Source organism: Taeniopygia guttata, chromosome 9 (assembly GCF_048771995.1).
Source record: "Taeniopygia guttata chromosome 9, bTaeGut7.mat, whole genome shotgun sequence".
NCBI lineage: Eukaryota > Metazoa > Chordata > Aves > Passeriformes > Estrildidae > Taeniopygia > Taeniopygia guttata.
Genome location: NC_133034.1, coordinates 18,023,474 through 18,045,585, shown reverse-complemented (window position 1 = coordinate 18,045,585; position 22,112 = coordinate 18,023,474). Strand labels below are relative to the sequence as shown.

The 22,112-nt window shown below is 38.8% G+C and overlaps 1 protein-coding gene and 1 long non-coding RNA gene across 4 annotated transcripts in view; one reads left to right on the top strand and one right to left on the bottom strand.

The window, feature by feature from the left end:
• LOC140684693 (uncharacterized) overlaps positions 1-22,112 on the top strand; it is a 115,992-nt gene that overhangs the window by 2,905 nt on the left and 90,975 nt on the right. The window lies entirely within an intron of this gene.
• Positions 3,789-21,568, bottom strand: KNG1 (kininogen 1). 3 transcript variants are annotated; one of them, XM_030280050.4, is made up of 11 exons: positions 21,263-21,562; positions 18,292-18,402; positions 17,291-17,375; positions 14,946-15,118; positions 13,258-13,365; positions 9,963-10,044; positions 9,286-9,452; positions 7,750-7,857; positions 6,683-6,772; positions 5,162-5,321; positions 3,789-4,813 (listed from the first exon to the last, which is right to left on the bottom strand). In XM_030280050.4, the coding sequence occupies exons 1-11, from the start codon at positions 21,455-21,457 to the stop codon at positions 4,626-4,628; spliced, it is 1,467 nt and encodes a 488-aa protein (XP_030135910.4). In that variant the 5' UTR covers positions 21,458-21,562; the 3' UTR covers positions 3,789-4,625. The 3 variants fall into 3 exon arrangements, with proteins under 3 accessions (XP_030135910.4, XP_012431087.5, XP_030135909.4); XM_012575633.5 differs by having other exon boundaries at positions 5,168-5,321; positions 21,263-21,560; XM_030280049.4 differs by having other exon boundaries at positions 3,789-5,321; positions 21,263-21,568.

Sequence of the window (22,112 nt, the reverse complement as noted above, 5' to 3'; positions counted from 1 at the left end):
GGCATTAGTCTTTTTTCTATTGGATTAAATGGCAAGAAATTAACTTCTGCTGACATGCTTAACAGTTAGAATAAGAAATAAAACAGTGTTCCATTACCTGTGTCTGGTGGATTTTTCAAGGCACTGAACTATAGTGTTTTGGCCATGTAGGATGAAGTCTTTCTTTAAACATGCTCCTATTGATATTCTGTTGATAAGCATTATGTTCCCCAACTTGAAAACAATAATCCTCAATTCTTGTCTAACCCAACTGTTTGAGTTTTCTTATAGTAATCTAAGTTTCATTTAACAATACATCCTTGTTCATTCTCTGCTTTAGTCAGACTTGTTTTGTTCCCTTGTTTTTTGCTGAAACGATAGTATTTGTTTTGTTTCAAGCCAAATGGTCTGTTGGATCCTGTGGTAAGTTCATCCAGTGGAAGGTGGAGAGGCATCCACCAAATTCATACAGGGCCTCTCATAAATATATTTGGTCTTTGCATTTTTAAAACAAAAATGGCATGACTCTAGATTCTGCAAGAATTCTGATTTTCTGTGGCTTAATTTGAGTAAGGTAAGTATTTTAATGCCTGATCTTCAACCCACAGCTCAGCACTATCTGTAGTCATGGCAGAAGAGAAAAGAATCACTATGAGGTTTCTAATGCCTGTTACTCCATAGTGGTAGGAGTTACTTCTTTGAAGGTTATGGTTGGGTTTTCAGTGGGCAGTAGATTGAAACCATTGCAGGAGCTGCAGTATTAGGAGTATTCATTGCAGCAAGATGCCTTACCCAACTAGAAAAACCTTCACTCTTTACTCCTTAATGCACCCTTCCTCTTATTTTAGAATGCAGTAGAAACATTGTGTTATTAATTGCATTTTCCCAAATGAACTTACACATAAAGTTTAATTAAACTGTGGGAGCTGATTACACTAATGTGGACTTGTAAACACAGCAGAATTAGGAATTGTGGGTGAGTAGCTGGTTACAGAATTGAAAATATCTCTCCCCATTGTTATTTTTAAAGAATATATGAGGAATTTGTACATTAGATTTAGTACAGCTCTGTCTACATTACAATGGCCATGTAGTAGTGTAATTTCTAATTCTATAGACACTTAGACTCATTTATCCTCAGAGCTGTTATTCCTAAATTGGGAGCAATTATCCTACTAGCTGAGAGACCTGAGAAAACAAGGAAAGAAATGGGTTCTTACATCCTATCAAACAGCAGTGTTCATCCTTAGTGCTCCACATGTTCTGATGTCAGGTGTTTGCACAGCTCTCTCCCGCGGCTTACACTGTGTGAACATAGCACTGGAGGATGATTGAAACTGCTGAGTGTGATGAAAAGGTCATGTCTGAATAATGGCAAAAATCCAATAGTCCATCCATAGTCAATCTGAGGAATTTTTCATATGGTCAGTTAAAATATGTGTTTTGTCCTATTGTCACAGATGGAATGAACAGGGGAGTGAGCAGATTAAATTCAGACAGCTGCAGAATGGCCATAATGTGGCTCTGGATGTCATCAGTACGAGTAAACAGAGGTTTAATTCAGACATATTTTCATACCCCAGACTCCTAGTTCCGATTATCTATATCAGTAAGAATGCAATTTTTCTGGTGCGGGAGTAGCCCTTATTTTTCATGTTCATGGAATTACATTTAGAGTGTTATTTATATGCTTTGCTTATAGTAAGTAACTGGCAAGCATCGAAACTCTATTGCTAGAGCTTAATATTTAAAGCAGATTGCACAGATGGGGTGTTTTTAGTTACAGTGTTACTCACCCAGAAGAAACGCTGAGTGTTAAGCCTACTAAACCATTCCTGGCGATGACAAACCTGACAAAATTTGGCGATCATAAACCCTGTGACAAAAGTTGTGCCATCTGCTGGCCAAGGAGGAAAGTGCGGGCTGGATAAAGCGCTCCGGCGTGATGCCGGCAGGAGGAGAAGCTGGGAGTTTTGCAGAGCTCTTCTGCAGCTGAGCGGGAACAGGCCTGGTCAGGAGTTTTCTCGCAGCAGCTTCTTCCACCTGAAAGTGCTGTTTTGTGATAATTGAAACTTTCTGTGGGAGCACGTCCATAAGGAATGGAAATGTTCTGTTCCAAAAATATCCAAACATTTTAATTCAGAATTTTTACACATGGAACACTGATTTTTACTCCAGAATGACTTTTTAAAAGTACTTAGTTTGTAAATTATGTAAACAAATTGAAATTGTCATTTTTGTGTTAATAATGGAACCTCACATCATCACTATAGCACATGGTAAATGACAGTTCAGTCCTGTGTCTCACTACTTGTAGTTGTGTATGTGTGCTCTGTGGGGAGAATACATCAAGAGTGTGACAGTCCTTTCATCACATCAGGGAGACTGGAAATGGAAAGAAAACTTTGTTTTTCTTATATTTGCTTCTTTATGTCTTTACTGTAGTTTTGTATTAATTATTAAATTGCTACTGTAATTTAAAGAAAAACTGTTTTGAGCTGTTAGTAATTCAGGATACACAAAGAGTTTCCAGTTACAGCCAAAATCATACCAATCAAATATTCAGAAGAAAAGAAGTAGAGAACTAAAGATAACTCTCAAGGCTTTCATTGGCATAGCTTTGTAAGTTTAGTTCTTGTCAAAACAAGAAGATAGCCTTTTCATATTACGCTGCAAGGAAAGGAATGAATTATAAAGGCTGGATTTGATTAGTGATGGATCCAGGGATTATTATTACTGCATCTTTCTTTAAAATTTGGCTTCAGCTAATTTTTACGACTTCTGAATTATTATTTTCAGAAAGAAAGGAAGTATAATGGCTCTGATACCGTCAGTTGTGATAGATATGTGTCTGCCTCCATCCATCCCTATCTGGCAGCCAGTTATACTGTGTAAAAAAAATTTCAGATGCACCCAACCATGCTAAATTTTTTCTCACAGGCACTGTTTCTAATTTTAGATTACCTTACTTTTTCAATACATAATAATGAATTTTCTAATGTAATTAGAATAAAAGGAACCAGGCATTGAGAACAGGAGGTGTGTCTACACTGTCAGGGAATGCTTAGATTCAGGCAGTATGAGTTCTGTTCTGTGATGTGTTGGGGACTCTCCTACACAAACAGAGACCCCCTCTCTTGCTTTTTTATTTTTATTTTTGCCCCGTTTCTTGAGTTCTTGAGTTTCTTAGTTCCTTGATGATTGTACCATTACCCACTTTTCCATCACATTCACTGTGTTTCAATTTTTACCACTAATTTGCTGTTTTCTTTTGTTCTTCTCACCCCAGCCATATCATGCCACCCTGCCTGTGCTCTTTCCACTTCTGTGTCTTCTGACCTTTCTTGGTAGCTATCTCCTCTTTAGAGATCATCCTTTGCCTGTTATGCCAAGACTCCCAATCCTGTTCCCATCTCTTTTGCCTTGTCTGAGTAAATTTCCTCTGTTTAGTGCCTCCTCATTGACTGTAGAAGCACCGCACACAAAAGGAGCCATTTGCAGCTGTTGAGTATAAAGTCTTGATGCTACAGCAATCCTAGCAGTTGGAATGAGCGGAATTGCAGCTATGGTGAAGGGCATTTCCACTGTGGTTTCAAGTAATGTGGTCTTTTAGAACAAAATCAGTGAAGCATTATCATTTGTAGGACCTCACCCTGTCGCTCTTTACAGGATGGAGTAGCATTTCAAACTGGTGAACTTATTTGGCATTGAAGTATTTATTTATTTATTTATTTATTTATTTATTTATTTATTTATTTATTTATGTGTGGGTTTTGGGTTTTTTTCAGCTGAATAAGTTCTCACATCCATACAGAGAGAAAACATATTTTATTTCGCAAGAAATATTTGGTGCTTTTTAACTAATACATTGCACCAAAAACTCAACCTTTGGAAGATACCCAGGATAGAAAAATCTGTCCAGTCTCAAAATTATGCACAATCTAATAATGGAAGAAGGCATACAAATTTTAGGTGTCTCAAGAGTTCGTAATTTTGTCATCTGATCTGTAGTATTTGACTGTCTCTGCTGAATGAAAATCTGGCAATCAATGTGCTTCTCTAGGAAGTTAACATAATATGTATAGGGAATAATAAATCTGCTTTATTTAGGATTCTCTCAGCTGTCCCTGTTATCTCCTCCAACAGAGCAACTGCTAGTGATAGACTGGTAACAATATTGATTTGTTTATAAGGAAATTAACAGTTTAAAAGGTTCCTTTGTTTTATTTTGTTCTTTAAATGATTCAGTCCAGTAAATGAGAGAAAAAGTATTTCACATATCTAAGAGAGGCTCCCTGGTTCTATATTGTCTTGTTTTACCCATATTTGGTTGAGATTCTTTATGTAATCTGCAAAGTTCTTTCTGACATTGTTTCAAATATAATACAGTAAGATTTGATGCGGTGATTAAGTTTGTGTTTATAGAAAACTGAGGCAGATGATTTACACAGATTTACATATTTGCAAATATATGCAAATACACAGTATTGCCACATGGTCTTAGGTCCCCAGAAGTGCTGGTGACCTACTTGAGTATTTTAGTTAACAGAATATGAGCTTTTGCCTCTTTGTGTTTTATACATTTCAAAAGGCAGTATTCTTATTTTCTTTGTAACATTTCTGAAAAGGATCCTGCAATGTTTGAATTACGCTAAAGCATCTCTCAGATCAAAGTCTTCCTCGTTGTTTTCTGTAGCTGGATTGATGTTTTCTGCTGCAGAAGGCAAGAGATCCTCATTTGTGAATTCTCTGGGAAAGCTAGGAGGGGCTGGAAAGCCCACAAGTTGTTTCCATGGTTTTCCAGGACATCTGGGGCGAGGAGATTCTGGGCGATCTGGCAACCCATTTAATAAAGAAGTATCAGGAAAAATTAGTGGCTCTGCAGGTTTACTGGTTTCCTCCCTTGCAACCCCTGTACTAACCAGCTCCAGTGCTGTTTCAGCAGTAGATGATGGGAGTGTTTCATTTTGATTAAAACCCCTTTCATTTGACTCCTCAGAAGATTTGGGGTTTGGATGTTTATGTTTATTCTTTTTACTGTGTTTTTTATGCCCACACCCATGGCCACTTCTGCGCCCACAACCAGTGTCATGCCTATGCCTTTTGTCATTGTCATGATCCTTTTTAACTCCATGCCTGTGCTTATGCCTGTGTTTGTGCCTGTGTTTGTGCTCAGGTTCACCTTCACCTTCTGGTTCCTGTCCATCGTCTTTCCTCGTTTCTGTGCTAGGGCTTTGACTTTCCCCTTCATTTTTATCAGCAAGTGAAACTGTACGTGGCTGGTTTCGCATCACAGTGCTCCGGAAAGGTGTGAATCCAGGAGGCCTTCTTGCAAAGAACACCTACAAAACATTGCAATGGTAGCCACGTTTGTTACATGAAACAGAACAATTGCTTCAAATGTGGGAAATTCAGAAGCTGGTTCATTGCAGTACATTAATCATTTAGCAGATTTTTAAACTAAAATCTAAAGAAGTATCTCTTCTGTGATAAGTATACAAACATAAACATCCTCCCAAATAATTCTGGAGTATTTTAGCAGCTAAAGAAAAATTTCTGAAGTTTTCTGATTATCACTGAAGTTTTGTCAGTGTAAGAGAGGAATTATACTACAGAGAGCAAAATACATGTACTGTTTTAATTTATGAACAATACAGTTGGATTCTAGGACTAAATGTCCTGGCACTTGTTAGAATGCTACACTCCCATGTATAGCACCAATCTATGCTGAAAGTTAACATCTCTGAATACCATCATTGGCAGAATATACAGAAGATCTGTGTAATTTTGTTATATAAAATGTAACTATTAAAATTATTACTTCTAGATTTGACATATTAATTTCAGAATACTGCCTGGAAATAACACACAGAGATTAAAGCTGATAATATCAAACATTCTGTTGTTATTGAGTCATCTCTACTCCCTCATCAGTGTTCGACTGGAAGACAAAGGCTGTGAACGCATGGTGTACAGTCACTGTACAACACGAGTTTCATTTCTCTCCACCAAAGTCTCTGATCATTGTCTAGCTGCAGATCAGAGTTATTTGCATTGAAGCTAAATTTGAAAGTTGATATGGATAAAATATTGTAGTGAAAATAGAGAGGAGAGACATTAGTTGATACATAACAAATGAATATTGTAGTTATGAAGGTGCTGAGTACTGTGAAGTTATGAGTTATGAGGGCAGGTTAATCTGCCTTTTTTCAGTGTCACTAGTCCATCATGGAGCTGAGTAGGAAGAAATGGGAAGATCCTTGTGCAGAGACTGACAGCTGCAGCAGGTGCCACTCCACTCATATGAAAAGGTTCACAGAGCTTTGGAAGTCGGTGGGGTGTAATTATTGTGCCAGCAAATACATTTTTATTTCAGCTTTTAAACCTAGTATGAGTAGCAATTTGGGGGATTTGATGGGGCTTGATACTCCAGAGCTTAACTGAGAGTGCAGAGGAGCAGCCAACAGCCAGAACTTCTCCCTGTGCCAGTGTCGCCCCTGTTGGCCGTTGTCTCACCTTGTGGTGAAACTGCTTTGATGTAACAGGTTGTTGAGGTTAGAGGGTGAGAGAAAAGAGTGTGACATTAATGAGGCTGCTAAGAGAACTGTGTTCCTTTATTTTTGGTATAAAATATGGGAGAATTTGGAATGGATAAAAATCTTACGCTCTGCTTAATAGGATGGGTAATGAAGAAGAATCTCACCACTTGCTGCTCCTCAGAGCAGTTCACCTGGGGATAGATTTTATCCTGCCACGGGATCACGAGAATTTCTGCATCACATGACAGCGATTCCTGTTAACAAAACAAAACCAACACATTAAGGCAACAAAACTTCAGACACAAAGGAAGAGACTTGAGCCTAAAAAAGAAACTTTTAAAAAAAATAATGCTTTAAAATCCTTGGAACCTTTACCAAGTGTTTATGAAATCTATCTTAGTGATGGATACTTCTGTATTGGGACACATCACAGCTTAGCTTTTCAAGGTTGCAGTATGCCTTTGTGAACATTTTAATTCAAATTTGGATTTCAGATTAAATTTTGAAAATTGGATTTTCCACCTCCATCACTTTTGGAGCATTAACTGCATAATATTCCTAAGAAATATTTTTTGCATGATATTCCTAAGAAATATTTTTTATTTATGGTGTTTCTTCTACTAAAAATTGGGAAATTGGGAAATTTAAATAAAGCCTTGTTTTTTCCTTTTAGTGCCTGCTGCACTAACAAATTCTAAAATCTCACAGGAAAGCACTGTTCATATGGTGGGAAAAGAGATGGTAGATAAAGGCCCTTTCCCCAAACAACCCCCTTCCTAGTGGTTTCTGGCCCTATCAGCATTCCTTTCCAGTGTCCAGAGCACATTTTCTCACTATCAACAGCATGGCACGCACTCCAGAAATGTCATTCCTTTGCTCACAAGTAACAATTCAGTCTCATGTTTTCCTTAACTACAAGTCCACAGAGTAAGGAGTATTGCAGCTATTTCATTTGGCAGCAGCTTTCTCCTCTCCTTTCTTTGATTGATTATTATCAAAAGAAAGTTCCTTTGGTTTTGCAGTGAGCACTGATCCCGCAGCTGCAGTTCAAGTTTCAGGAGTTCTTAACTTGGGTTACAAACAGTGAAAGCTGCCCTTCTTCTTAGAACAAAAGTTTACTGAAAGAGGTAACAGAACCCAGGATGTGATTTTACTTAATCATTTACAGTTTCTGATGCAAATTAATTTGTCCATTAGAAACATTACAGTTGGCAAGATTATCATTACTTACACTGTTTGATGTGACTGTACAGTCTTCATTAAGTTTTTCAAACTCACTCTTAGAGCAGTTTGTCTTCCAGACTGTAAATTTTACTCGATACTTTTTTCCTGCAACCACCTGAAAAATGAGCAAGAAAGCTTTCTGCACTAAAGGCATTTTACTAAAAAAGTTTCACAGGAAAGATGATTTTCTACAAGCTTATACTACTTGTATTCTACAAGTCCTAACCACTGGGCCAGCATATATGAAGAACAATATTAAAATATTTGGCAGTAAACTTATCTGCTTCTAATCAAGTAACTTATTTACTCCAGTTCCTATTCTCAAAAATTCTAGCATTGAAGCTGAAGGAAACAGAAAAGGTCAGAATAATATTTGGGCCACAATTATTAAATGTCTGTAGTAATTTCATTAGTATCAGATGAAATCATTAGTGATAGCACTGTAGAGAGCCAAATATGATGTCAGAAAAGTGGAATGTGAGTAAAACAAAGTGTGTGATGAACAGGCTTAGTTGAAAATGAACCTATTTGCCAAACGCATTAAAGAGAGAAACTGCATGGGTTCAAGAATGTGCCTGCTATGAGTTCTCATAGTATTTTTCACAGAACTTGAAATAATATATCTTCCTTCAGGGACATCAGGCAAGACATGAAATTCTATTTCCCTGAAATCTATTTTAAAGGTGTATGCATGCTAATATCAGTCATGATAGGGAAAGTCAGAAGGAAGGAAAAAGTTTGAAAGAAGAAAAGCCACAGATATTATCAGTAAGATAATATGAGCTGTTTGGAAAAATTCTGGTGTGTTTTTAGTGCCTTCTCCAGAGATACCTCATGCTCAGGAGTAGTTATGACCAAGTATTTTCTGAACTACGCCACTGTGAAATTTTCAGTTCTATCCTAAACTTCTGTTTTGATGTGTTGAGACATTAAACAAGGCTTATGCAAACGCTGACCAATATTATCCTCCCTGATTCCTCATCCTTTATTAAGTTCTATTTATCTGTATGTATTAAGTTATGCACAGATGTTCTTTTCTGAATCTAGCTAGAGTACTATTGGCAGCACAATCTGTATATTAAATAACACATTTTTAAGAGAAATTAAGATGCCTCATTTTGGACAATACAACATCTGTAGGGTGGACACTGCTTAAAATAATGTGGAGAGTATTGGTGTGGTGGATCAAGGGAGTAGTCCTGTCTAATAAAACTTTTATACTTTAAAAGTCTAAGGTATGTTATGAGGATAAAAAGTAGGGTAGATACATAGAAATCAAATGCCTTGACCCAATCTTCTTCACATCCTTTTAAAAACATTTTGTTTTAAGAAAAACAGAAAATTCAAGGGATGGAAAATTTTTGAATTCAAGCAAGTATGGATTAGATTTTACATGGAAAACTGCATGGATATTTCAGTTACATCATGTATCAGCACTTAGACAAAAACATTATTTCAAATCTAAATACAAACTTTAGGTAACATTCAGCTCAGGCCAATAATAATGTCACGTTTGTTCCTCATCTCTGTGATATATCCCAACCTGAACTGTTGCTGATCGTATTTCGCCACCTTTATAGTAGAAATCATCATTGCTCTCCAAATTATACTTCTCTGTAGAAACCTTCAGTAGTTCTTTCAGTTCTGGACTGTCATTTGGGATCATCCTTGGACAACCTGGGCAAATGGCAGCATCTACCGTTTCTTCAACTGAAAGAGAACAACAGGTTTCAGATCTAAGAAACAAAAGATTCAATGTAGATAAAGGCTGGGGAAAACAGTTTCAAGCCCTGTTCTCTGGAACTCTTCATATTTGGGTCTATGAAATGAAAACAAAATATATTTGAGTTTTATATGATCAGCAATATCATGTCTTGGTTATCTAAAAGAACCATCAGCACCTAATGTCACATGGGACATTTAACAACAGTTCTCTCGTAGAAACAAGAATTGCGTGTGCCAGTTGTAGGTCATCAGAAAACATGGAGAGGGAACAGCTACACATATGGAAAGACCTGATTTGGGTGAAACAAGAGGTGCATGTAACTGGCAGTGAATTTGTGTGTTGAGTAAAATCTAGTCTGAATGGATGTGAATGCAGCGTTTACTACAGGGAACAATATTTGTGTCCAGATAGGCTGGAGAAAAAGTAACAATACATAACGATAAAAGACACTGAAAACTGTGGAACTTTCAGAACTGATAGTGCCTAGGACATACCTGGAAGCTTGCAGTTGCTGGCAGTGTCTACAATCTCTGCCTGAAGATTCTGAAATGCTTTGGCCTCACATTTAGCTACACGCTGGAGTCAAAAATGCAAAACAGATCCTTGTTATTTAGAAATAATGAGCAAGCTCACATCCTAATACCTTCCTGCTAACAGAATAAGTCAAGCATTCTTCCAATAATTCCTCTCCTCTCCTCTCCTCTCCTCTCCTCTCCTCTCCTCTCCTCTCCTCTCCTCTCCTCTCCTCTCCTCTCCTCTCCTCTCCTCTCCTCTCCTCTCCTCTCCTCTCCTCTCCTCTCCTCTCCTCTCCTCTCCTCTCCTCTCCTCTCCTCTCCTCTCCTCTCCTCTCCTCTCCTCTCCTCTCCTCTCCTCTCCTCTCCTCTCCTCTCCTCTCCTCTCCTCTCCTCTCCTCTCCTCTCCTCTCCTCTCCTCTCCTCTCCTCTCCTCTCCTCTCCTCTCCTCTCCTCTCCTCTCCTCTCCTCTCCTCTCCTCTCCTCTCCTCTCCTCTCCTCTCCTCTCCTCTCCTCTCCTCTCCTCTCCTCTCCTCTCCTCTCCTCTCCTCTCCTCTCCTCTCCTCTCCTCTCCTCTCCTCTCCTCTCCTCTCCTCTCCTCTCCTCTCCTCTCCTCTCCTCTCCTCTCCTCTCCTCTCCTCTCCTCTCCTCTCCTCTCCTCTCCTCTCCTCTCCTCTCCTCTCCTCTCCTCTCCTCTCCTCTCCTCTCCTCTCCTCTCCTCTCCTCTCCTCTCCTCTCCTCTCCTCTCCTCTCCTCTCCTCTCCTCTCCTCTCCTCTCCTCTCCTCTCCTCTCCTCTCCTCTCCTCTCCTCTCCTCTCCTCTCCTCTCCTCTCCTCTCCTCTCCTCTCCTCTCCTCTCCTCTCCTCTCCTCTCCTCTCCTCTCCTCTCCTCTCCTCTCCTCTCCTCTCCTCTCCTCTCCTCTCCTCTCCTCTCCTCTCCTCTCCTCTCCTCTCCTCTCCTCTCCTCTCCTCTCCTCTCCTCTCCTCTCCTCTCCTCTCCTCTCCTCTCCTCTCCTCTCCTCTCCTCTCCTCTCCTCTCCTCTCCTCTCCTCTCCTCTCCTCTCCTCTCCTCTCCTCTCCTCTCCTCTCCTCTCCTCTCCTCTCCTCTCCTCTCCTCTCCTCTCCTCTCCTCTCCTCTCCTCTCCTCTCCTCTCCTCTCCTCTCCTCTCCTCTCCTCTCCTCTCCTCTCCTCTCCTCTCCTCTCCTCTCCTCTCCTCTCCTCTCCTCTCCTCTCCTCTCCTCTCCTCTCCTCTCCTCTCCTCTCCTCTCCTCTCCTCTCCTCTCCTCTCCTCTCCTCTCCTCTCCTCTCCTCTCCTCTCCTCTCCTCTCCTCTCCTCTCCTCTCCTCTCCTCTCCTCTCGACAGTCTGCAGAGGCAATAAATAATCAGAGTTCAAAAGGACCACTCAGAGAAAATAACACCCTAAAATAAAAGCCAAATGAACTATTTGTATGTGTTCATTAAAGAAAAAAAATGAGAATGTCTACAAGCCAAAATCATATTTTATGGAGAACTCTATGGAATTTCTGTCTCAAACTGTAAAGACCAAAAAGAAAATCACACAATTATTAAATCAAACAGTACTGAGTTTCTTGTATTTTCTCAGGTCTTCTAAAGGAAACCATCGTAGCTTAAAACAGCCTTGATATCTTAAAGCTGGAAGAAAGCAGATATTGATAGTGGGGTTTTTGAAAATTATACAGCCTAAACCCAATTCCACCATTCCAGTGATTAAAAACAGTAATAAGCAAAGAACTAGGGGCAATGAATACATCCAGGAAAAACTGAGGTTTTGTGGTAAGCAGAGGTCATATTTTGCAGATTTGCCAAAGTTCTACAAAGCATCAACATAGGTGGGTAAAGAGATATCTTGATATATAGAGATTTTAAGAAAGGTTTTTGTGAAATCATTTATCAAAGACTAAAGAAACCCAAAATAAGAAGGAAGACTTAAAATTCAGACCTTAGGACCATGACAGTTACTCAAAAATGTGATTATTAAAAATCTACTTAGTAGTATTTTAGGACAACTGATGAAGAATATTGTCAAAGCTTATTATCCAGGTTAAAGGGATTGACATAATGTCCCAGTGTAGCTCAGTGGTTCATATGTGTGTTGAATACAGAGTGCAATCCTGGCCCTCCCATTTAAAGTTTAACAGTACAGAGCTAAATAAAGCTATGAGAAAACTTCCTTAGAATTTGGTCATTCCAAGGTATGGAATATTCTTGAAATATGGTATTCTAATATCTGTCAATGATCTACTGGCAAGTTCAGGGGATAAGTGCTTATGATCTAATCCCAGAAACCCTGTGTGCCCAAAGCCGTATGTGACTGAGGCAGTGCTCCTGCAATAGGTGAGGTGACAGAAGTCATCGCCTCTGGGTGACAGCTGGGGAAACTCAGACTCAAGCTGGTTAAGTAACTTGGTTAAGGTTTAAGGGCACATGGGTAGTGGAGGGATTTGCTTTAGCTAGTCTGACTCTCATGCTTCTGTTATTTACTAGTGCTGTCATTCTTTCCTTTTTTGAGCAATACTTCTGAAACATTCTTGAGATGTACAAGGATTAATTTTTGAACAGGAGAGGCTCTTGAAAGTAACACTCAATGGTGCATTTCCTCAACAGATGAAATGGATGCCATTCTGTCCTCTCCCATTTACCACCACTGTTCATAGTGACTCTGCATTCCTGCTGTTTGTCTTGTGTTTGCAAATTGTTTTTCTGATGCCCTCATGAGCTGGTTCAGTGAGGTCAGTTGAGAAAGGAAGCCTCTATTTTTGGTACAGCTCCTTCAGTTCCAGGTCAGTGAAGCCAAGAGAGTACCTGTGTTTGCACAATTGTTTAGCTGGATTATGTATCAATTATGTTAATAAATTTCTTTTGAAGCTATTATTTGGACTGTGGTAAAGGTTAAGTAATAATTCAGCTACTGACTTTTCTGAGAAAATATGTCTTAGGCTGGAAATTGTGCTAATTTTAATTATCACTTCTTGGGTTGTACATGAGTAACTCCTGGAATACCTGGATAAAAAATTCTCAAGGGATTTATTATTTGGGTAAAAGTGATTAGATTCTATGGTGTAATCTGTAAACCTTTCAGTAGTCCTCTTTGTCACTGATTCAGAAGACATGGATGTACTAGTTACATAAACAGTTATGTGTAAGACTGGATTTAAACTTCGTGAAATGAAGCAAGACTATAAGTATTTTCTTGAGTCAGATCTCAATGATTAATGTGATATTTTCTTGATAAACAGATTTTTTGAGATTACTTACACCTCTAGAAGTGATTTTGCATTCTGGAGTTAAATCTTGAAATTGGTCTTTGGTACAATTAGTCTCCTCAATTTCATATCTAATTGCATAATTCCATCCAGCTACCACCTGGAAGGGATATTTAGTTATATATTATGTAAAACAATGCAAACTTTAAAGTTAAACTATTACATGAGGTTAGCAAAGAAAACAAAACTACACATTTAGTGCCTTCTATCTATCAAATCACTTCCACTCATTAAGCCACAGATTGTTCATGGACAGCAAAAAACCATCTTGTCCTTGCAGTACAAAATGTCAACTAAGTCCTGCTTTTATTAGAAATGCACTTTGTATTTGGTGTCCACTTCTGGCAGGCCTGCAGCCTCACACTGCTGGGTTTCTTGCCCTTTCCTCCAAAGATCTGTTACTTATTACTGCCTGTGACAGGAAGCTGGTCTAGATAGATGGCTACAGTAACACAGCCTGGCAAGTCCTGCATTCCTGAGCATGGGACACAGTAAAACAGTATCTGAATAATGTAACTTTATACTGCTGGCATCATTTTTGTTGAGTGTTCTGCATTTATCATCTACCCATAATTGTGTCTATCCTGGGCTTTACCTTCCCACACACACTGTTTTCTCCAGGTTCATAACCCTTTTTAAAATTTTTCTGTCCAGGAAGCTGTTCCATTTTCCTAACAGTGGCTACTTCTTCTCACCCATGAAACATCTCCAAATCATAGTGTTGGGCCAGGTAACATTGTATTAAAAAGGAAAAACAATCAAGTATAAGAACTTGTTATCCCAGATCAATTCGAGAGCTCTGGCTTTTCTCTGTTTGCCAGAGGTGACACGATGGTTCTCTTTCCAGCTGCTGGATTGCAGTCTGTCTGTAACACTTTGTCATGTGCCTTAAATGTTGTGCAAGTTTGTCTTTCAGCAGAGGATTGCTGCCATCAGTAAATATAATAAGGACAGTCTGGTTTAAAGCATGAGTCAAGCCGACATGAGACTAGAAGTTTCTTTTTGGCTTAGTAAATATACACAGGTTCAAAGAAAAGGGTCTGTGTTTACTGTTGGGTTGTACACTAGTTAAAAGCCAAATAAGAAGCTTTACTTTCTAGCAATGTCACACCAATCCATAGGAGGGCCTTTCACAGGGAAGGAATTATTGTATGAAATACCAGATGACACAGAATTTCTGCAACATGAGTAGTCGTTTCTTGCAAAGCAGATATTCCCATGAGCAGAAATCTTGCAGCAAGTGGCATGCTGGGGTTTTGGGTTCTCTTACCCATTTTTCCTATGTGGGCTTTACCTGTCCTATAACGCATAGCAGCTGCTGACAAATGGGCCCTATTGCCTGCAAAAACAGAGATGCCTGCTGCTGTTTGAGAGGCTGGTGAGTGTGAGAGACATCTGTGCAGGTTGGCAGCTTTGGCTCAGCCCCTAGGAGGGATCTGCTGCTGCTGGAGCCTCAGGGCAAGGCTAAAGGAAATACCCAGGAGGGTCTGAGATGATACAGGTTGCATGTGCCAGACCAGAATGGAAATAAACTGGTGCTAAACACTGCTTAGAAGTAACTGAGTCTACCTATATATGCATTTTGTATGCTTTACTATCAGAAACATACTAAAAACAAACAAAGTACCTGCTTTGGGTTGGATTATTTCAGTAAAATTCAGAGAAAAATCATGCACAAACCTGTCTCTGAGCTTCTTTTATTTCCACAAGCTTAAAAAGGGCAAGTTCATCACTGTGCTTGTTAAACTTTTGAATGGCTTTTTTCAGAATTTCTGACACTTCTGAGCCATCACTTGATATATGATGAAAGCATCCAAGACATGGAGCCTCAGTAAGGCTTATCTTTGACACATCTGGAAAAGAAAAACCAAAAATTATAGGGTTTCATGCAAAACAGCCTTAGGTTTTCATTTTTCCTAACTGGGAGTGAGCAAGAACTTTTCCTGCTTTTAATTTATGAGATAAGAAAACCCTATATTCCAGTTTCAAGGCCTACAAAGACATTTTTATATTTAGGAACATGGTCTGGTTGTAGTGGCAGGGGCCGTCCATAACCTTAGGGTCCAGTGAACCCCATTCCAGCAATTACTGAATTTCAGAAAAATCTTGCATGTAGTTTTGACACTATTAAGGAAGGTACATCACTCATCCATCCAGGAAGGCTGAACTAAGGGGATGGTTTTCAGATTCTTCAAAGCTCACCCACAGTGTGCAGCTGCTTGCTGTCCTCACCACTTTTCAGGATGGGGACTTCAGCAGAGGGGTTTGGGCTCAGCCATGTGAGCTGCTGTGACTCTGAGTGCCCCAGGGATTGTAGCTGGACTGTTCTGCTCTCCCTACCAGTCACTGTGGCTGCCACTTGGTGCTACCTTCAGGCTGAACCAGCTGGACTGGCTGTGAATAGACAAGCTTGACAGGGATGCTCAAACTCCTGTTTCCTACTACTAATCCTATTAACTCTCTTTCCTTTCTAGTAATCATGGACTGGATTTTCATAAATTAATTTTATAGTTCAGTACATAAATTAATTTCACAAGTCAGTGAGCTTGAGAATGGAAGTGGGACAATATGTGGTCTCTATGGAATTGAAGTAAAATTTATGTGCCTGATCTTCAGCTGGCATAAACTGGCTTAAAGGAAGTTATGCCAGTTTGCACCAGCCAGGAAACCAGTCCAGGGTCAGTTAGATTGAACTGTTCCACCAAAGAGGCTGAACAGTGTGGTTCAAATACAGTGGGGAAATCCCTCATCTGTCAGGAATAACCAAAGTATGTCTTATGTTGACTCAGTAATGACAAATAGATACCTTACAGAAAAGTATGACCACGTTTTCAGTAAGCAGTCACAAAACAGAACCAACCCTCACTTCTAGACCAGCTGTGGTCTCAGCATTTTTGTAAGGACTATGCTGAACAAACATGTATTATTTTCCAGAGTTGTTATTATTTTGTAAGAAGAGATGAGTTCCTTAGGCTGAATACCTGATTAATTTAATTTATATATGGGGATTTTTTCTTTCTAAGCAAAGATTCAAATACAAATTTCCCATGTGTTCTCTGTGGGATTTACACAACTTTTGCTGGCAACTAGGTGTCACCATTGCCCTACAAATGCAGCATTTGTTCAATGCAGAACATGGACTTTATACTGCAGTTCCTAGAAGGACGCTGTAGGTAAAGCCATTTCAGCTTTAAACAAGATAGCTAGGAACAAAAAGCATATACCGGCTGCCAAATATCTCAGAAATTGGGGGGGATATTTCTGTAGTTAATAGATGGATATTTTAAAGTGACCTTGGGTATGTCTTTCAGAGCACCAGGCATAGAGATCTCTGTTGGAAATCTCTAAAACAATGTGATTTCTTTTTAATAAGGAGAATTCCTATGTGAATTTAATAGTCATATGAGTGTCTTATAGGTGAAAAATGTAGTACTTCTTATTGTTAAGGTGTAAAAGATTTGTCTCTTACATAATTACGTCACTGCCAGATTTCTATTTCTTTTTTTTTTTTCTTTCCTTGTTTGGGGTAAATATTTGTTTTGGTAAACTTTAACAGCAAGAATTCATTAATTTTCAGTTTGGAGAAAATGAAGGTGCAATTTTGTCATACCAAGTATTTTCCAGTAATTCCTTGGACAATTTTATGTTTAAAAATGTAAGGACAGAAAGTTGAAGTGTGACAAGTTGCACCCAGTCTCTTAAGTTATTAGCATGCTTTTGGTCTTAAGCAAACTAATTTTAATTTGGCATAATTCTAGTGCTTGAAGAAACTCACTACACATACATGCTGAATTTTATTACCCTGGGCAGAAACTGCCTGTGCTTCACTGATTTAGTCTATAAGTGTATAACAGTGAAGTTAAAATTTATCTTTAACCAATAGTTGCTTACAAAGTATTATTTATAAATGTCTGACTAGAATGATAAGGAGCTTCTACCTTTAAAATTACCTGAAAGTCTCAGTATTTTATTTATTCCATTTTTATTTGTGTCTTTGTTGAATGCTGTCCCAAATAGTTACATACCTGAGAAAATTTTGCACTCTTGTGAAACATTAGTTGTTTTATCAGCATCATTCATATGAACTCGAGCTGTGCATTCTCCTGTTTTCTGCAAAAACATATGGCAACAATTGTCTGAAACTTGCTAAATAAAAATACAGTGCTTTAGCTATTGAACACAGCTGACCCTTGCAGACTGATTTTGGGGAAGAGGTTTATGTGTATGTCTGCAGTAGTGTCTAACTTGCTGGTTTGTTACTGTAAAAGGATCAGTTTTGTTGATTGTGAGGAAAGTAGGGGACAAACTGAGCAGATGACTTGAATGATGCTTTGTATTTGTATGATGTGCATTGATTAACTAAAGACTTTACAGTCAGAATAATGGAAATGAACACATGCCCATGACTAAAGACTGTATAAGCTATGTATTTATCCATTTTCCTCTCTACTAGTACAAGGTATGCAGCAATGGCCATGGCATTTCACATAGATTCAAATTGTATTGTCACCATGATCCCTTCCTGTGCACTGTGGGAAAGAGCAGTGCCATGCCCTGGGAATGTGCAGTGTCCCTGCAGTGTGTGCCCCCATTTTACCTCCCCTGGGTGCCCTCTGGTAGCATGAGCCAGACATGCTGGGCACTGCTGGAAGCCCTCTGCCTAAATTTCTGCCATAGTGGCTTCCATGTCAGTATTTGGTTCTGCAAGCTTCCATTATACATAATTAATGCCAAGTTTTGCAGTCCTTACACTGTCACAGTGCACAAATCTTATGTTGGATTTATTGTGAACCTTCATATTGAAGCACTGAAATGTTCCTTTCTGCGTATATTCAGGATTGTACTGGAAAACTCAGGACTATAATGGTTAACTTTGGGGTTGTACACATTTCTGTACTGTAGTCATATAAGCTCTCTAAAGCAATGCAGCTTAAAAAGTTAATTCTTCTGCTGTATTTTCCCCAGGCAATTGCAGTCCTGGTCCTTATGTTTCTGCAGAGAACTTTTAAAGAGAACAGATACTTACAGCCTCTGCAGATACTTTGTAATGACAGTCTTGCCAGTGTTTGTTTTCTTCAGTGGTGCAAGTACTTTCAAGTAGTCTGTATTTCACATAGAACTGTGGGTCAGGACCTGCCTGGATTAAAACAATATACACATTTGCATGGTAATAAATCAAGTGAAAAGATAAGAGTTTCAAAAAAGTAAACACTGTTATTTAGTTACCTTAAATTTTATAGTATGGTTTCCCATTAGCTGCTGGTCTCTCAGATCTTGGTAGTTCAAATATTAACTTACCTAATTGTATTACTTAGCCCTTACCTACAATGACAATATGTTGATATAAAGCATACAATATGCTTAACTGCCTTCATTCTAACTTGTAGTACCAATGGGTTTAGAACCAAAAAGAAGTAGTTAGGTTTTATACTCTCGTTCAAATGTACTCCAAAAAAGCCATTTTGGGTGGCTGCTTGGATAGTTAGCATAATTACCAGCTTGGACTGTGCTCCTGTCTGAGTCCCTCACTCTCACTCTTGGCCTCCTCCCAGATCTGTCCACTTTCTTTCTGTACAGCTCCCCTGGAGCCCAGAGGCAGCAGCCTGAGGCAGCCTGGCAGTGCCCAAACAGCCCCTGCTCGGTGGTACCAGGGAACTTCAGCTGCCCGGCCTGCCCGGGAAGGGGGGAGCAGGGATGTGCTCTGGAGACAGCCTTGAGCAGTGCCTGCAGTTTTCTACAGGCTTTGGAGGCTGGGCTGCAGGGCAGGACAGCCTCAGGAATCCCATGAGATGAAATAAAAAACATTAAGCAAAGTTTGGCCTGGCCAGTGTAAGTACTTCAGAATTTGGTAAATCAGTAGGGGGCATTTTCATCCTTGCCATAAACCAGGTAGCAGGCCTGTGCCTACAGGTGATAGTGACAACACTGTACGGTTAGTGGTTCATCCTCTAGAGAAGATATGAAATCAGAACTTACTAACATTTTACAGCCACTAAAAATGCTCTGCCAATGTGACTTTTCAAATACAAACAGGCAGCTGCTGTATTTAGCGCTGATTATTCTAAAATATCCAGTTATTTTTCTCTGTCTCTGCTGGGAGGATTAAATTATAACTCTTGCCTTAGTGCTACCAAAAAAATGAGGCTGAGCTGATGTGGTTGGCATATACTGGATTTACACTGATGTAGTAGACACAGAATTATATTCTGCCTTCTCTTAATTCCTGTTGTGTATTGCTATAGGTAGAAAGAAGTGTAAAGGTACCTCATATAATAGTTGTAAAAAAAGGATAAAAGGGGCTCTAAAAATATAATAGACTTAGTCCTCAGCAGGTAGAAATTGACTTATATGGAATTACATCAGATATGCTATTTGGGATTTTAAAAGAGCCAAATTCTGCTCCCTGTTACAGTGTTCTAAATCTGCAATTAACCAGTTCAGTAAGTAAATGATGTAAGAAAAGGCATTGTTTCTGTATTATTTGCTATTAGTTTATTACATTACTATTATGAACAGCTATGCCTTTAACTGGGGCAGGTTTAGTCTTTCACTAGTAAGCTTTTATGTTTTATTACCTTATAAATAATGAATGTACATGAATATGTAATAACCAGCTATTTAGTTAATGCATTCAACATTGTGAGACTAGTGAGAAGTAAAATCTATACTCTTTTTAGAAAAAGAATCTCAAATATGAGAAAATTTCAATTGCAGATTCCTTTTCTCTGTTTTTTACTTTATATCATAATCAGATCAATGACTCAAAGTTATAATTGATTTCCACTTTGTATCTTTTAAGAAAAGGAAAGATGGCTATCTAGAGAAGGAAAGATGAATAATAATTGCAATAAATATGTATTCTTAAAAATATAGCATTGTTTAAGATAAAATTCTGAAACTCCTATCTCTCCTTTGGGAACACCAGCAAAAGGAAGGTAGGTGGTACTACACCTCTAATATAGAGATATTTGCATTTGGCTGTTGTTAAGAATGAGAATGTTAAAAATGTTCAGTGAGACTATTAATTTACTTAATATTAATTATATAAAGGGTTTTCTGATTTTACTCTTTGTCTCCACATGCTAAAATCTCCTGTGTAAACAGGAACATGAGAGGGCATGTGCCAGGAGATGTGGGTAATTTGCTGTAAGTGTTTAGCAATACATGGCTCCTTTCCGAGGTCAATTTCTGTCTGGGTAAAAATGTCCTGTGATTTTTGGAGTGCAAAATATTCTAACACTGGATTTCTTGTGGTTTACATCTGAAAATCCAATCCAGTAGAAAAAAAAAAATGCTAATGTTATTTTCAAGTAAAATAATGCTTGTCATTATTATGGTAATACCATCTTTGTATACCTCTCTGAGGTAAATACTCTTTTGTTAGATTAAGGCTATATAGAAGAACTCCAGGCAAAGGATCGTGTTGCATTCTTCTTTCTTCTGTAATTTTAGCTGTCACCCTATTCGACTAAAATACCCACCTACTGCTTCTAGATAGATCTGTGACTTAGGAATGGTGTCAATCAAATAGAATTCACAAACAAGTCAGAATATTGCCAAACTTTATCAGGTGATTCCTCTTCATGTGTGGCACCAGCTCTTCCCAAGTCAAGATTATAGTAATATTTTTTATTAGTGTGGTTTTGCCATTGGTCTGAAAAACTTACACATGATAGAAAGGGGTAGAATTCCCAATAAACAAAGAAAGAGGACAGAGTGGAATAGTAAGACAAATTGTGTTGGTGATAGAAATTTTCTATTCCTTAGTTCTTACATTAGTAAGCAATTCAGCAGCACACAGAGTTCTGCTGATAAAAACATAATATACTCCCCTGCTTGTCAGGGGAACAAGTATCTTACTGTGCAAGTCACTTTGATTTTTTCAAAACATTTTTGGAAGACACTTTGCTATCGTGCTTGCCCCCTTACAAATGAGATGGAGATAAGCTGATTCAGAGTGCATAAACAATTCCAGTTTTTTTTCAAAATGTACTTACAGTTCTCTTGGCTTCCATCACCATGTATAGAGCAAATTGGTTACCAGTTTCCCTGTCTCCATTGTATTTCTTCAGTGCTGCATCAACAGCTTGAAAGACATCAGGGTCATCACAGTCCGAAAACTCAAATGCAAGAGGAATGGCTCTGCTAGAGAAAAAACTACAGCAGAGTGCTAGTACAATGAAAGCCCTCATGACTGGATGAAAAAGGCCCCCTGAATTAGAAGGCTCTTTAAGAACCAAATGGAAAAGGAATGCCTGACAGGATTTTAGTCACCTCTTCTGTTTTTCAGGAGCAGTACTTAAGTAAACAGAATGAGTGGGTTGCTGGGGTTGGTTGGTTCTCATCATACCCTGTTTATACTGCAAATAAACTTCTGAGTTTATCTAAATAAACTTTGTTTGTTCACCAGAATGACACTAAGGTTATCCACCTGCCATCAAGATAACAGGATAAATGGCTGCAGCTGGGGACCAGTTTAGGCAAAGTAAAGCAAAAGAGAAAGAAGTGGTTGCGGCTTTCTGACTTCTTAACACCTAAGCTGCCACTGAGAATGAATTTTAGAAGGCTTAAATAAAATATCCAGGAAGGTCACAGTGGCAATGAAGTTTTGGACAACAGCCTTGTAAATTGTATAGATCTGTTTAGTCTTCAGATTGCAACAGTTCTGAGAACTATAGTAATCAGAACAGGTTTGAAAATCTTTGGACACATGCATATGGTTGAATGTCACGTAACCCTTCAATAGCACTTGATAAACCTTGTCCTTCATGGTCCTTTTGGGAATTCCATCTCTGCTGCCATGTGGAGGCTACCTGGTTTAAGGATTAGCCAGTGATCATAGTGCTT

Bases quoted from the DNA above. Each gene is read 5' to 3' on its own strand.
- KNG1 (XM_030280049.4), bottom strand. From the start codon at position 21,457: ATGAGGGCTTTCATTGTACTAGCACTCTGCTGTAGTTTTTTCTCTAGC. The intron at 7,858-9,285 runs GTTGGGATATAT...CTCATTTTTCAG, and splicing joins TACGATCAGCAACAGTTCAG to GTGGTTGCAGGAAAAAAGTA. The intron at 5,322-6,682 runs GTGAGATTCTTC...AATGTTTTGTAG, and splicing joins GCTCTGAGGAGCAGCAAGTG to GTGTTCTTTGCAAGAAGGCC.